At 32.7% G+C, this 18,141-nt stretch overlaps 1 protein-coding gene across 1 annotated transcript in view; it reads left to right on the top strand.

Annotated features, from left to right (window-relative positions):
• The window catches only part of Rab3gap1 (RAB3 GTPase activating protein catalytic subunit 1), an 85,197-nt gene that overhangs the window by 44,342 nt on the left and 22,714 nt on the right, over nt 1-18,141 (top strand). Inside the window, exons 8-17 of the mRNA XM_027936784.3 lie at nt 3,460-3,559; nt 6,593-6,674; nt 7,903-7,971; nt 9,494-9,567; nt 11,821-11,913; nt 12,357-12,526; nt 14,654-14,743; nt 15,572-15,744; nt 17,167-17,221; nt 17,466-17,831. Coding sequence (XP_027792585.2) covers nt 3,460-3,559; nt 6,593-6,674; nt 7,903-7,971; nt 9,494-9,567; nt 11,821-11,913; nt 12,357-12,526; nt 14,654-14,743; nt 15,572-15,744; nt 17,167-17,221; nt 17,466-17,831 — 1,272 coding nt within the window. The remainder of the gene's footprint in view (nt 1-3,459; nt 3,560-6,592; nt 6,675-7,902; nt 7,972-9,493; nt 9,568-11,820; nt 11,914-12,356; nt 12,527-14,653; nt 14,744-15,571; nt 15,745-17,166; nt 17,222-17,465; nt 17,832-18,141) is intronic.

The following is an 18,141-nucleotide window of genomic DNA, read 5'->3' as shown; positions in this document are numbered from 1 at the left end:
AATAAATAAATAAAGGTATTGTGTCCATGTTATAACTTATATACATATATATATATATATATATATATATATATATATTTTTTTTTTTTTTTTTTTTAATTGATTTGAGACTGGGGATTTAGCTCAGTTGGTAGAGTGCTCGCCTGAAACGCACAAGGCCATGGCATGTTCAATCCTCAGCACCACAGGGGAAAAAAATAATTGAGAGGAATGGAGCTTAAAATAATTGACACCTGGTTTGAGTACTTTGAAGTTTTCTATACAGTTAAAGCTACTCTGTATGTGACTTTTTTTTTTTTTTTTTACTATCTTTATAAAACTGTCTTTATGAAAAGTATTTTTCAGGTTGGAGATGTAGATCAATTATAGAACGCTTGCTTAGTTGGCATGCATAAGGCCTTGGGTTCAATCCTCAGCACCATTTAAAAAAAACCAAAAAACCCACTGCTTTTTAACATCTACTTACATGCCCCAGGGCAGTCATCTTCATTGGCAGTTTATTTCATTTCACAGAGATCTAATTCTTAGAAAAGGTTTCTTTTTGAGGGACCCAGTTTTTCTATTTGTAGTCACATAAAGGCAAGTTTTAATCCTCTTCTGCCACACTCTAGATATTAAAAACTCAAATCTTTTTCAACTTAAATACTTAGTACTTGTAGATTTCCTCATATTTCACAGTTTTATAACATGATTGTTGATTTGAATAGTTATCTCTTAAAACTTCAATTTTTTTCCCCCATTTCTGGGGACATTTTGTAGACTCATTTTGAATGTTTTATTTAATTTTTTTTTTTACTTTCACTCATATCCATCTGATGATCTTATTGGTTGTTGCCTACCTACATAGTATATTTCAGAACAAAAGTGGTGTTTGGAGTCTCTTGCTCTGTAGTGATGTTGGGTGCATTTCATATATAGCATTAGAATCTTCTATTGCTTGTTCATGTGTGAAAGTGACTTTTCCCTCTCTCACACAGTAATCCACTCCCCCTCCACACACAAACACACACAGAGAAGGTCCATAGCTTCTAATAAAGCCACAGTGCCAAGTAGGAATATCCTGCCCAGTCTCTGACTTAAGCAAAGAGGCATGCAATGCCCTTATTCTGGTTGTAGTCCTTTGGTTCCTTGCATCTAATGCAGTCTGTATCTTATGCTGTCGTCTTCTTTTATACCTCTAGCTCAGTAGGCTTGTGCTTTGAGCCCCACTATCCCCTTGGGTTTTTGTACCTTTTCTAGAGTCCACAAAGACATTTATGTCATGTCTAATCCTGGCTGTTTCTTTGCTAATACCTCTCTATATTTGTCCACATTGTTTTGTGACTGGAGCAGAGGTTATTTATTAAAGTGACGTTGTTATGGTTTCTAGACAGATTACACTTGATTATGTGCTTGGGCTCTCTCGTCCCGCGAGGAGGTCCACGGAACCAGGTAGATCAGAGTGTGACTGTAGATTTGATAATCAAGACCTTTGGAGACCAAGCAGGAAGCAGGTCTGATTTTATTGTGCAGTTACCATGTATATAGACGCAGGCAGCAGCTAAGCAGATTACTGGCAGCCACCAATGCAATTTCTACTAACTGCCATTGCAGCGACCAGTCAAGGAGTGGGCCTTGGAGGAAGCACAGGGACTGCAACACATGGCCTCACACCCACGGCTGTGCCTACAGGCTAAGCGGCCTGCCGCCCACACGCCTAGCACGAGGGGAGCGGCCTGCCACTCAGACGCCCTTAACATATGCCATGTATGCAGTACTCCATGCACTTGTCCCAACAATTATGGGTCAATGTTCATTTGATATCTGGGCCTGACTAAAAAGATGACATCTTACCCTGCTTGTCTAGGACACAGCAGCTTAAAATTGGATTTGGGTTTTTTGGTTTTTTTTTTTTGGTGGGGGGACTGGGGGTAGACACCTTATATTGTGACTTAAGAATGAGCTTGTATTCAGTTAAAGCTACCTGTGACATTTATAGATGCTGCTGCTGAGCTAAATGTCACTTTTTACTTTGCTACTTAACTTAAAAATCTCCAGACCAGAAACATTAGCAGCACTTATAAACTACTTAGATATTGAGAAAGGTATTCCATCTGTATTTTCACAAGATCCCTCAGTGATTGCTATACCCATTTAAGTCCAGTTCTACTAATGTATGTTAAACATTATGAAAGGAAGCTGAGATCATGGATAGTATTAATAGATAGTATTAATTTTCTATAAAAAATTAATAGATAGTATTAATTTTCTATAAAAAATTAATAGATAGTATTAATTTTTATGATTTTTAGTGAATTAAAGATAAATCTAAATCTTGTTAACTGATTCATTGACCTATCAATTTTGCATGAATATCTATTAGTTTGTTTTAGTCTAAAATTCTGGCAAAATGTTCCAGACTGGCTTTAATTTGTGTTTATTCTCATTTAAAAGAAAGACATTATCTCCCCAAACCTAACACTTTTTAATAGTTTTACCTTATTTAAAAAACAGATCACCCCCCCAGTCAGTATGTGAAATGAATAGTAAAAAACTGTAAAAGTTATTTTGAAAGATCATTTTGCTTAATATCCTTTCCTGGTAGAAGTTTAAACAACTTTATTTTAAAGTAATTTGTTCTCTGGCTTAAAAAAAAAAAAAAACCTAGTGTGTTTTGTATGTGTGTTTTGAGATGGGTTCTCATTGAGTCCTAGGTGGGCCTCAAACTACTGGACTTGAGCAATCTTCCTGCCTAAGGATCTTGAAGAGCTGAGACTATAGGAGTACCCCAACATTAAAGCATTCCCCCTCTTTTTTATAGCTACACAGCCTTTTCATCAAATGAAAATATTTGTGGAAGCAGTATAAAAAAATTGTAGAAATCCTTGTATACACAAATATGTGAACAAATATACAGTGATTCATTTATTGATTGATTGATTTTAGTTGTAGTTGGGCATGATACCTTTATTTTATTTATTTTTATGTGGTGCTGAGGATCGAACCCAGGGCCTTGCACATACTAGGCAAACGCTCTACCACTGAGCCACAACCCCAGCCCCTATACAGTGATTCTTTGCAGAGTTTACTTTTCCTTTTTTTTTTTTAAACCGGGTCTAACATTTGCCAGTACTGTTCCTTATACATTAGGGTCTTCCTTACTTTTTTTTTTTTTTTTTGAGAGTGGAAAGTAGAAGGCTTTATTAAAGGACAGCAGAAAAGACTTCTCTCCGGAGGAAGAAGGAGACCTGAAAGGGGAGTCTTCCTTCTTGATTTCCTAAATTCTGCACCTTTGGTCTAATAACTTCAGTGATTTACTTTTTCATTTTAACAACTAGATTATGCACACTATTGTTTAATACTATATGCTGAAAATACAGGTTTCCAAAAGGCAGTATTTTAGCCATTCCATAAGTTTGAAATTTTGATGTTGAAGGGCCTCATCATTGACACAGTATTGTCTTTTCATGTATCTCCTAGGGATGTCCTTTAATTCCATTGCCTCCAGTTAGTATTGCTATTCGATTTACCTATGTGCTTCAGGATTGGCAGCAATACTTTTGGCCTCAGCAACCTCCAGGTGAGTTAATTTAGAACTGTATTAAATTATTGAATATAAATGGAAAAGAAAATATATTCAAAAATTAAAATTACTTAACAATGCTTCCAGTGTTTTACACGGAAATATTTGTAATTCTTTTTTTTTTTTTTTTGTACTGGGGATTGAACCTATGGACACTTTACTACATTCTTAGCCCTTTTATTTAATTAATTAATTTATTTATTTATTTTTATTTTGAGACAGGGTCTGGCTGATTTGCTTAGGGCCTCACTAAGTTGCCAAGATTGGCCTTGAACTTGCAATCCTATTGCCTTAGCCACCAGAGTCGCTGAGATAATAAGCGCGTGCCATTGCACCTGGCTTGTAATTAATTTTAAATATTGCTGATTTCATTGCTTTTATGATTTTTTCTTTCAATAAATTTTTTCTTTTAATGCTCTATAGATTTTCTAGTTAGCATTACTCTGTATTTGACAATTTGTCTTCAAAAGCTGTTATTTATAAAGCACCCCATGTGCTATTAATTACTATGTAGTGAATGATTTTAAAAAATGTCTGTTTTAGAATATAATGAGAGAAACCATCCTTGTAAACCAGCAGGCAAAAAACCTTAAAGAGTATAGTTTGAAGAGTGCTAAATAAAGAAAGGAGAGAAGAAAAATATGTATGTATATACACACATTTGTGAGGAAAATAAAATTTTACTTTTACTTGCATTTTATAAAAATATAATTAAAGTCAACTTGCTTACTCATTGATGAAGTTAATTCATTCAATAATCATTATTAGCCTTTAATAGGCCAAGCTGTATCAATGATACAAATATAAATAAGACATCGCCTAAGTGTTAGCAAAGCTCAGCCTGATGGACATACATCTTAATGAAGTTAGTCTTTGATTCCTGGGTATGTATTTCGTCTGAGTTTAATTATATTCAAGCTCATCTAATAAGAAATTTAATACAAACTTATAAGTAATCATAAGGACTTCACTAGCTTAAAAACATTTTTCAGTCTGCTTTCCCCAAAGAGAAATAATATTCTTTCCTGTTTATTGTTTTCTCAAGTAGTTGGTTACTTATAGGAATAAAAGTAATATTTGATAGGGATAATGTGAAAGAACTGCATCTAAAGTATAGCAAAGGGAAATAAAAGCTAAGCTTTAGAATTATATTAGTCTTAAGACTAATTACTTAAGACTAAATTACCAACTGTGTATGTTGGTAATTTTAGTTCCCAGACAATACCCACTGGACAATTTGTAGTCAATTGCTTGATGGAAGTTTCCAACTCTCCTTTCCCTTTTTTTTCCAAGGTCATTCTGTTATTAAGCATTTTTAAAGATTTCCCAAGGTAGAGGCTGGGGGGGTGTATCTCAGTGGTGGAGTGTGTGCTTGGCATGCATGTATAAGAACCTGAATTTATTCTCTAGTGCCTGCATGCATTTGCACACTGGCACACACACAGACACACTTGCATCTTGCTGGAAAAAGAAAAAGTTTTTGGGAGGTGGTGTATCTGCTGCTGATCTAAGAAGTCCAAGGGCTAAAATCTTAGCATTATAATTCTGATTCAGTAAGGTCTTTGTTAATATTCTGTTGCCAAAATTTTTTAAATTGGGATTAAAAATAATAATCTCCCTCAGAGGATTAAAGGCCATATAAATTCTTAATATTTACTTTCTAAGGGGAAGGCTGACATGTAATGTGGGCTAGATGCTGTGCTTGGCATTTTATATAATGTTTTATGTAATTCTCATTTATGAAGTAGGAATTATGTTTCTTAGAGGTTGTCAAGAACAGTCAGTTACTAAAACCTAATGTCTTATGGTCACAAGATCATAAAGTTTGCATTGACCCACTAGTCAAACTCAAATTCCCTTGTATTTTTTTACTCTCAATCTGTAATTTAGTTAATATTTTCGTGCAATTATATTTTAGTAATTTTTTAACTCACTAGTTTATAAAAATGCTTCTTGTCACTTTTTTTTCTTTTTATAATTTTGAAGCTCTTAAAAATTCACATCTTACAATAAACTAGTCATTGTGATTTGTATTATTGTAAGCATTCTTTAGTTGGGAAAAATGGAATGAATTGGCTTGAGAAAATGTACTGAAGCAAGTAATTAAACCATATTAATGACTAATTTTTAGTAATTTAGGGTATAGAAATTGTCAAAGATAAATTAAGCAAATCTGGAAAGTGTTCATAACTCAACCATAGACTTTAATTTAGGAATTTGTAGTGTAATGTAAATAATGAAAAAACATCATCTGCGTTATTTCAAAGAGAATAAAATCCTTTTAATGTCTTTTTTAAAAAAAAAAAAATCTTTGTTTTATTTATTTATTTTTGTATGTGGTGCTGAGGATCAAACCCAGTGCCTCATGCATGTGAGGCGAGCGCTCAGCCACTGAGCTACAGCCTCAGGCCCATATTAATGTCTTTTTAAGAAGCATTTATTAGTTCTTCAGGAGGAACAGAACTGAGAAGGGTGATTTACCCTCAGTTTTCCCCAGTCTCAAGGAGCATTCGTAGTGGGAAGAAGGTTCTTTTCTGAACTTCAAATATTTCTGTCAACTGTCAACCAAAATATTTTGTTAATAATGACAGGTTTGCTAATTTGTTATTCAGAAATTATTGATAACAAAACTGACAAATGTACTTTGGTGATTACATTTTTTATTACTCAGATAATCTTTTTAGATTATGTAAATCGCATTCTTAGAATGTGTAAAAGAGTATAGGAATAATATTCTCTTGAGTAATAGTTAAGGAATATTTCAGATGGGCAAAATTGAGAATGCATGGATTGAATGAAACACTGAATAGGAAATAAGTGAATCTTTTTACTTGTTCTCAGGGAGATTCTTTAATACTTGATTGTATGTGTTGTAACATGCTTTAACTTGCAAACAACATATTCTGTGTATTCTTTTATAGGTACTTTTAAAGCTGTCAAAGGGCTTCTTCCAAAGGGCTTAGCCTAACTAGATTAAATCATTGTTACTCTATTTTTTGCCAAATAAGGGAAAATACTTATTTTGTTTAGATATAGATGCACTTGTAGGAGGAGAAGTTGGAGGCCTGGAGTTTGGCAAGTTACCATTTGGTGCCTGTGAAGATCCTATTAGGTGAGAATTTCAGATTATAATTTGAATTATTGTAATTTGAATTATTTTTAAATTTATATTGGTATTGATTTTACCATGCTTTATGATATTGTAGCCTGCTGGAATGAATATAGTACTGGAAATTGGGAACTACCCCTGTTTTCTTTAATTGATAATATTACATGAAAACTTTCTGATTTTTTTTTTTTTTTTTTTTTTTTCTTGTGATGCTAAGGATTCAACCCAGGGCCCTGTGCATGCAAGGCAAGCAGTCTACCAACTGAGCTATATCTCCAGCCCCTGGTATTTTTAAGAGATATAAAAGGAAAAAAGTCTAAGAACATACTGGAGACTGTACCTGGCTAATATTTACTCTCTAGAGTAGAAAAGGATTTCCAATTCCTGACTATAACATGATTTTTCAAAATTGAGAGAGAATTCACCTACCAAATTCACCAAATGATGAATTTTAATTCATCATTTTAGGGGTTGTGGTTTGTAGCTCAGTGGTAGAGTACTTGCCTAGCATGTGTGAGGCCCTGGGTTCAATCCTCAGCACCACACACACACACACACAAAAAATAATAATAATAAAATAAAGGTGTGTCCATCTACAAATAAAAATTTTTTTAATTCATCATTTTAAAGTGTTTTTGATATCTATAAGAATTTTGCAACCGTTATCACTGATTAATCAGAATATTTTCATTATCACAAAATTAAAAAAAAAAATTTAGTTATCATCTGCTCTTCAACCATTCACCCACTCTAGCTCTTAGCAAATACTAATCTATTCTGTCTCTACGGATTTACCTATTCTGGATATTTCATATAAATGGAGTCATACATTGTGTGACCTTTTATATCCGGCTTCTTTTACTTAATATGATGTTTTTGAGGTACATCTATGTTGTAGCTTGAATCAGTACTTGGTTGTTCTTATAGCCATAAATATGCCATTGTATGGTTATACTGTGTACCACAATTTTTTTAACCATTCATCAGTTGGTAGATGTTTGGGTTATGTGTACTTTTTGGTTATTTTGTATATATAAGATGATTTTTATATTGGAAAATATTAACTTCATATGGATGTGCTACCATTGTGCTACCATTTGTTTTTAGTTTAGTATACATAACATCACTTTTAACATAAGTACACCTTTGGTTATTTCTAGAAGTATGATTGCTGAGTCAGAGGACATATCTATAAATATCAAAGTTTTTGATATGTTTTCTTTATTTTAAGTGAACTCCATTTAGCAACTACGTGGCCTCATTTGACTGAAGGAATCATTGTGGATAATGATGTTTATTCGTAAGTATATTTTAAAAATTTCAGTAGAATAAATCAACTACCAAGTGGTTAGTTTTTGTTTATACTAGTTTCTAATAAAGTTAGTTGAATTTTCTCAAATTCTTAATAGTCGCTTTTTTAGACCTGTTAATATGGATTAGAGAAGCATTTTATGTTGCTGGTTTTCCTTAAATTAAGAATAATGAAGCCAGGCATAGTGGCGCATGCCTATAATCCCAGTGGCTCAGGAGGCTGAGGCAGGAGATCTCGAGTTCAAAGCCAGCCCAGCAATGGCGAAGCTCTAAGCGACTCATTGAGACCCTGTCTCTAAATAAAATACAAAATGGGGCTGGAGATGTGGCTCAGTGGTTGAGTGCCCCATAGTTCAATCCTTGGTACCAAAAAAATAACAATAATAATAATGAACTTGAATCTTACTGTGTTTTAGCAAAGATGTCTCTAAGTTTCTAAGATTCAGCATATAATTCTTTTGAATTTTTCTTATAAGAAGCATTTCATAAGTTTGAAGAGATGATGATCATCAGAATGTGTGGGAATAATATTTGATCATTAAATGTTTTTAATAATAAAACATCCATGCCCTAATTTCTGTGTGTGCAATAACTTGAAAATTATAGCAAATATTCTCCAGGAAGAATGTAGCCAAAGAGGGAGGCAGTCTTAGTATCTTCTCATTTTAGATGCAAAACAGTAAGAGATAGGACACTTTGTTTTCATGAAGTACATTTATTTGTATATTTGCTGATGGTCAAAGTAATATGCAAGCTCTTAATTAGATTATTTAGGTGTTAAAAAAAAGTAAAACTACTACAGTCCTACTATTTAAATTAGACAATATCTGAATGTTTATATTTTTAAAGTTTATATCCTTTATGCCAATTATTTTTTTATGGCTGCATAGTATGCCATTAGATGGATCCACCATATCAACTTTAGAAAACAGGGTACTTTTGATTTTGTACAGGTTTTTGTAACCTCTGTGTGTGTGTGTGTGTGTGTGAACAGTGATAATGATAAACAGGTTGATACAATTCTGCATACTTGTTTTATTCTCCTTTCTTTTTTTTATTCTTTTAAAAATGTATTTGTCTCGGGGCTGGGGTTGTGGCTTAGTGGTAAAGCACTTGCCTAGAACTTGCAAGGCTCTGGGTTCTATCCTCAGCACCACATAAAAATAAATAAGTATTGTGTCCAACTACGCTAAAAAATTAAATTTTTTAAAAAGTATTTATCTCATTAGGCTATTAGTGTAAATTGCTTATTCAGAACCATTTTTATATATTTTAATATTTTTGGTATTCCATTTATTGGAATTTTTGTTTTGGTCTAAGAACTTGATTTATTAAGATTTTACTTTTAAAAAACTTATTCAAATGGCCATATGTCTGAATAACAGTAAGGTTGAGAAGCAAAATGAACTGCTTTTCCTTCTATAGAATGTTTTTATTAGACTGTATTTTGATAATTTCATGATTCTTGCAGATTGTCATAATTAGGATTTGCTTATTGTTTTGCATTTTAGTGATTTGGATCCTATTCAAGCACCGCATTGGTCTGTTAGAGTTCGAAAAGCTGATAATCCTCAGTGTTTGCTAGGTAAGATGTAATATGTTCCTTTTCTGAAATGCCATCAATCTACCTATTTTCCAAATTAGAAATACTGAATACATTCTTTATACTTTATTTCACTTATCAAAAAATGTTTTATCATTATGACCTTCTCAGTTAATACCATGTAGAAAAAAATCTTTGCTGACATCAGTAGCAGGATTTCTATATTGTCTTTCAGTTTTAATGCATCTATACCTCAGAATTTTCCATTACTTTATTACTGTTTTAATTTTTCTTATGCCTTCATATTATTTCCTTACCTTTCTTTGTGGTTTAGTCTGCATCTCCTAGTTAGTAAATCCCTTTTTGTCTTTTGTTATCCTTCTGGACCTGTGGTGTGTGATGATAGGGCATTGATAACAGCCTGCAATTTTATAGAATTGTATCACATCTACAAATCTGTATTTTTTTTAAAGGAAAAGAGTTGTAAATATACCTTTTATACCTCATGGGGTTATTTGAAGAATTAAGTGAAATAAAATAAGTTTGGGTATTTTGAAAAGTAGTAATTGCTCTTCAGGTTCTATGTCTGGAATTGTCTATTCCTTCTCTTTTTATTGGTGCATCTCTTTTGTGAAGACTTCTTAACCTTGCTCATCCATGTATCTTTCCGAGTTTCTCCCTTATATTTGTACACATAAAAATATTCTATGTCTTCTTTTTGGTCATGCTGCCTTAACTACATATTATCTTATATATTACCATTCAACTGATAGAATTACTAAATATTTATTTATTTATGACAGTTATGCATTTTTCTCTAAAGCATTCTTTTTTGAGCTCTTTATCATTTATCATATGGTGTTCATCAGATGATAATTAGCAATTGTCATTTCACTAATAGTGAAAAAAATTGCTTGCCCGTGGTGAGTTTGGAGACTTAGAGTTGAAATGAAGAGTTTCAGAGTTAGATAGACTCAGGTTTACAACCTGGACCCACCAGTTTGGCCAACTTTTTTAATCTTTTTAAGTCTCAGTAGCCTCATCAATAAAATAGGGAACAGAAATGCACATTTCATAGGATTATTGGGAGAATCAAATGAGATCGTGTGTGTGTGTGTATCCCAGGTAACACAGTGCCTGTCATATAACAGTACAATAAATGGTTTCTATTGTTTAATCATTGAATTAATTTTATTATTAAATTTACTTACTAAATTATTTCCTTATATTTTATTATTTCTCATCTACTGACTTGCATAATTACAGTAGACCTTAGAATTCAAAGTATTCTCATTTCAAATTACTGTTCCATGATTTCATCCTACATTTTTAAGTAACTTTTATGACTAGATAATAAAATTTTCCTACCCTTCTGAAGAAGTCTGGAAAATGTTCTAGATTTATTCAGACCTAGTTGATAAATTCTTAAACTTAGATATATACCTTATTTTAGTATTAAAGATTGTTGTTAAGCTTTAATTTTTGGTGTAAACATACCTCATTGCAGCTCTTTAAAATTTTTCTGACCTCTTTGGACCATCTTATATAAAGGACACATAAAACATCATTAATATGCAAAAGAAGCGAAAATATTTTTATCCCACGTGATTTCTTAATCCTCTAGAAATATCATTGTTTGGGGACGTTGGGGATTGAACCCAGAGGCACTTTACCACATCCCCAGCCCTTTTTTTATTTTCTATTTTGAGTCAGGGTCTCACTAAATTGTTTAGAGCCTCATTTAGTTGCTGAGGCTCTCCTCAAATTTGTGATATTCCTGCTTCAGCCTCCCAAGGCAGTGGGATTACAGGGATGTACCACCATGCCTTGCTAGAAACATATCTTTTTGAAAGTTTCTTTTTAATGTATATTTTTTAATGGATTCATAGTTCTTATAGGATACAAAGAAGACTACGCACATACATTATATTGGTACCACACATACATATATTGGTACTTATACAATTAAGATAATAGATACTGTTTGTCTCATTGAAGCATATAGAAAGTACTTAATATTGTTTGGTACTTTTTTTTTCCCCCTTTCATTCTAGAAGTAATTCTAAGGAAAAACTTTTTTCAGTATCCTGGTGAGGAGATAGGAAGGAAGAATAAGACTACTTTTGAAATAGTATTAATTTTTTTTTTCTTCAGGAAGAAAACAGTCGGGTTTCTTTCCTAGTTAATAGCTAGTTTTCTAGTTAATAGCTTTTATGAGAAGACATATACTTTAATTTATATGACTAGTTTCTTTCAGTTAAGTGTCAGACATGAGTAACATTTTTTTCTAAATAGGTGATTTTGTCACTGAATTTTTTAAAATTTGTCGTCGAAAGGAGTCAACTGATGAGATTCTTGGACGATCCACATTTGAGGAAGAAGGACGAGGTGACCTACTTTTCTTTTTAAAACATAATTTCAGATATCTTGCCCTATTTTTTTGGCACATTCTCTGGCTTTTCATCTGTTTTTCTTATTTGGAATTAAGTTGGAAAAGTAAGTTTTGATGGACTAGACAGCTGTCATTTCTTTCTAGACTATATCTAGAGCTTCTTAATACATTTAGGGCATTTAATAAATTCTTTTCATCCAAAAACATAAGCTGTTTTGAAAAGCAGGGTTTCAAATATTAAGTCTTCTAGGGAGAAATAAATTGTGTGACATTTTTTCCACTTGTGCTTCCATACAAAGCTGTGTGGACTAAAATATTATAATTCTGAGACCATGTAATGCTAGAATAAAGAATGGTTAAAATATTCTATACTCTGACCAATTTACTCATTGCTCTAACCTGCTAAGGTTGGTAATGTATGCATTTCTACTCTTTTTAGAAATTGCTGATATAACTCATGCATTGTCAAAGTTGACAGAGCCAACACCAGTTCCAATTCATAAATTATCAGTTTCAAATATGGTACACACAGCAAAGAAGAAAATACGAAAACACAGAGGTTTAGAAGAGTCACCATTGAACAATGATGTCCTCAATACTATTCTTTTGGTAACTAAATGTCTTATTTTTATATGTCTCTATGTATAACATTTATTCATTATATATTCAGTCGCTTCTATGTGGCAAGCACTAGATTGGAAATGTAACATGAATAAAACAAAGTCCCTGGAGAATTATCACTTATTATTGGGAAGAAAGAAAGCAAATAATGGTTGTAATCCCATGTTGTATGTGAAAAGTCAGGCAAAGGGGCAGTGACAAGATAACAGAAGATTCATCTCTGTCTCTGGGCAATGGGAATTAGGGAATGCTTTATGAAGAGAATTGAAGAAGGCTTTTAAAGCAGAGGAATAGCAGAGGCCTGAGAGCATGTTCAAAAGTTGGTATTTTGTAGAGTGCTTCCTTGGGAGTGATCAGGGATGAGGCTGGAGAGATAGCAGGTAACCTGCCATGCTGAAGTGCTGCACTTTATCTTATATTTTATTATTATTTTAAGCAGATGATTGGCATGATCAGAACTGTGTTTTTGCAAGGCTACTTTGACAACAGTCTAGGGAAATCTTTATAGTGAGGATTGAAGGAAGGTAGAGGGCTAAGGTGTCTCCTACTGCAGTTGGAATGGGCTCAGCTTGGAAGCCACATAGAGGTTAATTCTGACTTACTGCATGACTTGGAATAGTCACTTTAGTTACTTCATATCAAATAAGGCTAGCAAAACCTTGCGAGATTGTCATGAAAATTAAAGGACCTTAGACTGCCTGGCATTTCATAGTTCTTAGATAAATTATAGCTATGCTTATTGAAATTATAATTATACTTCTGGCAGTTTGTGCATTAAGATAATCTTGGGGAAAACTTTTAAAAAGTATTGAGAATACCGGACTTTGGAACATCATGTTAATCTTGGTAAACATCTTGCCATTTACCTCAACAAGACTCTTTAGCCAAATTTTTAGTTCTTGTACATTATAAAATATAGGCAGTGATATTTAGTTCACAGTGGTATGAGAATAGGATAATGTTTTAAGTGTGCCTAGTATTGGCATTAAGCACATTAGTAGTTCCTCAAATCTTCAAAATTCTGTTGAGTATCAGTTTTTAAAAATGAACTCTGATAAAAGGAGTGAAAACAAAAAGGCTTCCTGAAGATTATATTCTTAGAGATTTTATTCAAATTATAATATAAAACTCAGATGTCATATACACTGAATTTTTTTAATACTTGGTTTATTTCTTTTTTATGTATATATTTCTTTTTTATGTATATATGACAGCGGAATGCATTATTACACATATAGAGCACAATTTTTCACATCTCTGGTTGTATACAAAGTATATTCACAGCAATTCATGTCTTCATTACCTGTACTTTGGATAATAATGATCATCACATTCCACCATCATTAATAACTCCATGCCCCTTTCCTTCCCCCTCCAACTCCTCTGCCCTATCTAGAGTTCGTCTATTCCTCCCATGTTCCCGCTCCCTATCCCACTATGAATCAGCCTCCTTATATCAAAGAAAACATTCAGCATTTGGATTTTTGGCATTGGCTAACTTCACTTAGCATTATCTTCTCTAACTCCATCCATTTACCTTTTTTTTTTACACACACACACATACACATGAAACCATGTAAGAAAAAATAACATTGATATTACAATTGTGGCTGCTTTTCATTTTCTACAGATATCTCCTAAATTAAAGTTATAGGTCTTTAATATACTTAATATACTTTACTATCTCACATATAAAAACCTGTGGATAATTCTATATTTCCTCATGAATAGATAGATATCTTTAAATTCTTTTATAGTTTTGTTTGCATTTAATAGTATTAATACTTCTAAATTTTTTAATAGCATTGGATAAGTATGAAATCACAGTGAAATGTTTTGCTTTTTCATTGTCCTTCCCACAGAATCAGGTGGTTATTTTTGTGGAAAGATACCTGATTGCTAAAGTTGGCTAGTCATGGAAATTTGGTGTATTGTAGAAAAATATAAAAAATTTTTGAGAACATAGAACCAAGTGACCAGTACAATAAGAACATTCCCATTTTTAAATAGCAAAGCCCCTGAAAAGTCAGATAGTATTTATATGAATTATAAAAAATCAACAAAATGGGAAATATGGTCTCATGTAATTATATCCCCTCCTTCCCCTGGCCCCAGTTCTTATTTCCAGATGCTGCTTCTGAAAAAACATTAGATGGAACTACTTCAATAGACAACAGTAATCTTCCATCAGAGAGTGAAGACTATGTAAGTTGGAGTTCAATATTAAAACATTTTAACTGCATTGAATTAACTGGGGTTGGATATATTTCTAGTTTGATAGCCTAAGTATCTTTTTATTTTAAAAATCATCTTTGGGAAATTGAATGGAGAGCAGAGTTTCCTGTAGAACATTGGCATAGATACATATTTGGAGTAGCAAGAATTTCAGGAAATATTGTGAAAAAAAGCATAAACATACTGTGCCTAACTGTAGGATTTCCCTCATTTTAGAGTTTTTGTGAAATTGTTAAATTTGTTTTACAACAGATTCTTGTATATATTTCAAAACTGGACAGTGAGATGGAAACTAATGAAGTAAAATTTTCATATTCTCCTTATCTGAGAAATTGAGAAATGAGAACATTTAAATGACAGTTTGATCTATCTCTACATCTATTTAAATAGTTATTGTTGAAAAGTAGATTTCATAGAGTGGAAAAACAGAGCCTTTTATATTTTCAGTTTATACAGTTCTACTTTGTGTTTTTGTTTTGACAGGTATGTACTCATTTTATAATTAAAAGATTTTTTGAACAGCACATGAAATTTGAAATGCATCTTAAAGATTCCAAAGCAGAAAATGAAAGCTGTAATTTTAACTTCACTTAAACTATAGCTTTACTTTTGGATCTTAGTAGAAATCTTGTAAATATCTATCTGCTTAAGAACAGTGTAGGCAGTAATGTATGAGACATATTGATAAAACTAGTTTTTGTAAAGTTAATTTTAATATTAAAATCTCTTAACTTTTTGATTATGCACATAAGTATGTTGTTAATAAGTTTTGCTTTGTTTCCATTTTGTTAAATTTAGAATCTCTACAATCAGTTCAAATCTGCACCATCTGACAGTTTAACCTATAAACTGGCTTTGTGTCTTTGTATGATCAATTTCTACCATGGAGGGTTAAAAGGAGTGGCACACCTCTGGCAGGAATTTGTTCTTGAAATGCGCTTCAGATGGGAAAACAACTTTTTGATTCCAGGGTAATAATTTCAGTTTCTAGTTGTTTGGTACATTTTTTGCTTGTTAGCCAACACTTGACTTTTGACTGTTAAGTTTTCTCCTTTTAGGAAATCTGCCCAGAAAAAATGGTAAGAGACTTGGACATGACTTATGTTCATAGGTGTTTACTGCAGCACATTTATAATAGGTAAAAAGCAAAACAACATAAATGTCCACATATAAAAGAATAAATAATCCTCTATCTCTACAACAGAAAAATAGAAAGTTATTGATCCATTACAAATTTTGCTTTAAGAATCTTTGCCGGGCTCACACTTGTAATCCCAGCAACTTGAGGCTGAGACAGGAGGATCACAAGTTCAAAGCAGTGGCAAGGCACTAAGTGACTCAGTGAGACCATGTCTCTAAATAAAATAAAAAATAGGTCTGGGAATGTGACTCAGTGGTTAAGTTCCTTTGAGTTCAATCCCCAGTACCTGCCCCCCCCAAAAAAAAACCCCAAAGAATCTTTAATAAAGTATTATAATATTTGTAATCAGGTATAGTATTAAATATACAGAATGCATTTGATTATGCCGATATGTGTTTATAAAAAAAGGATTGGAAAGAAATACTTCCAAATGTTATTAGTAGTTTTCCCAGGTATGAAATTGTTTTTAATTTATTTTTCATACTTCTTTTGTATTTCCTAAGTTTTCTATAATGAACATATTTATTACTGAATAGAAAACATCTTTAAAGTTCATTATAAGTTCAGACATCAAACATTACCTATAATTTAAATTGACATTTAATCAAATTAATTTTAGTTAGTATGTGTGTGAGTTAGTGCTCAGATATCCATGCTAGGGAAGAGGAATAGTGATGTGATATGTAATGGTGATTGATCCAAAAATGTTAATTATTAAGTCATCTGTCATTCTCTATTTAGCTGGATTCTCTCTTGCTTCTGTTTCACTCTGGAACTCATTACAGATCCAGAGGCATACTGAATATAAGGGAGTATCTCTGGCTGATTGCCAAGAACCTAGTGGTTTAGAGCTAGAGGGAATCTAGAATCGCATTGGCAAAATGGAGATCTTTTATAGTGAGAATTCACCATAGTATTTGAGAACTGACTACACAGATTGATTTACTTTATGTGGTGCAAAACCCTGTATGCTAATTACTTCAAGGGGTGGATTTAGAGACTTTCTCATTTTAAGTTTCTAATTAACCTGAAAGCTATTAGTAGTTTGCTGTTGGTGATTTGTGAATTAAGAGTATAAAATAAATTTGATCTTTTACTCATATGTGCTCGCCTTCTGGAACTTAGTTTCCTTACCTGTAGAAATTTAGTTTTGACTTCTTATCAATATAGCTAAAAATTATGGTAATATAAAAATAGGCAGATCTGAAGCAATTTTACTGAAATTAAACTTTCTTTTCTCACTGTTTGGTAGGTTAACAGGTGGACCCCCAGATCTAAGATGTTGTTTACTGCATCAGAAACTACAGGTAAAGATTTCCCAATAGCAGTATATAAATGTGGTCTTGGTATAGTTGGAGTTTATTCTAATACTTGATAAAATAGTGGGTCATAGGCTGTTTTCATCATGTTGCTATAGGTTGCTTATAGTCAGTGCAGTTCACAAAAAGGTCCTGAGAAGTAGAGAATGAAAAAGGAAATATACAAGCAGTGGTTAGATTTTAATTTTTCTGTAACTGATTCAACTATAAATGTTATTTCTGTTTTCTTAAGATGTTAAATTGTTGTATTGAAAGAAAGAAGGCACGTGATGAGGGGAAAAAGACCTCTGATAATATAACTAATACATATCCAGGGGATGTTGGAAAAGCTGCAGACCTGTTGGGGCCAGACCATCGTAAAGATACAGATAAGGAAAAGGGAGAGGTGGGGAAATCTTGGGATTCCTGGAGTGATAGTGATGAAGAATTTTTTGAGTGCCTAAGTGATACTGAAGAACTTAAGGGAAATGGACAAGAGAGTGGCAAGAAAGGAGGACCTAAGGAAATGGTAAATTTAAAGCCAGAAGGACGTCTCCATCAGCATGGCAGGCTTACACTGCTACATAATGGAGAACCTCTCTACATTCCAGTCACTCAGGTAGGATGTGCTGGCTCTGCCAGTTTCTCTTTGTTGTTATTTTTTAACTTCATTCTAGAAGGGAATGATTGCTTTGGGTAGGAGAATTTTTTTTAAAAGTCTGTTAAAAGATTAAGGTTTGAAATCTAAATTATCTTCTGGAGGCTTTTAGGTCTACCATTTCTAAAAATGAAAAATGTTTTGAAGTTTAAATAGATAGTAGCTTATCATGCATAAGGCAGTATGTTAAATTGAATATTGGGTATTCACGTGTTTAAAGACAAAACCCCAAAACATGAAAAAATAAAAGTAACAGTTCTTCAATTATACA

The sequence above is a fragment of the Marmota flaviventris genome, chromosome 11, assembly GCF_047511675.1.
Source record: "Marmota flaviventris isolate mMarFla1 chromosome 11, mMarFla1.hap1, whole genome shotgun sequence".
Lineage (NCBI taxonomy): Eukaryota > Metazoa > Chordata > Mammalia > Rodentia > Sciuridae > Marmota > Marmota flaviventris.
The sequence above is the reverse complement of the archived record's forward strand: the minus strand, read 5'-3'. Positions and strand labels throughout refer to the sequence as shown.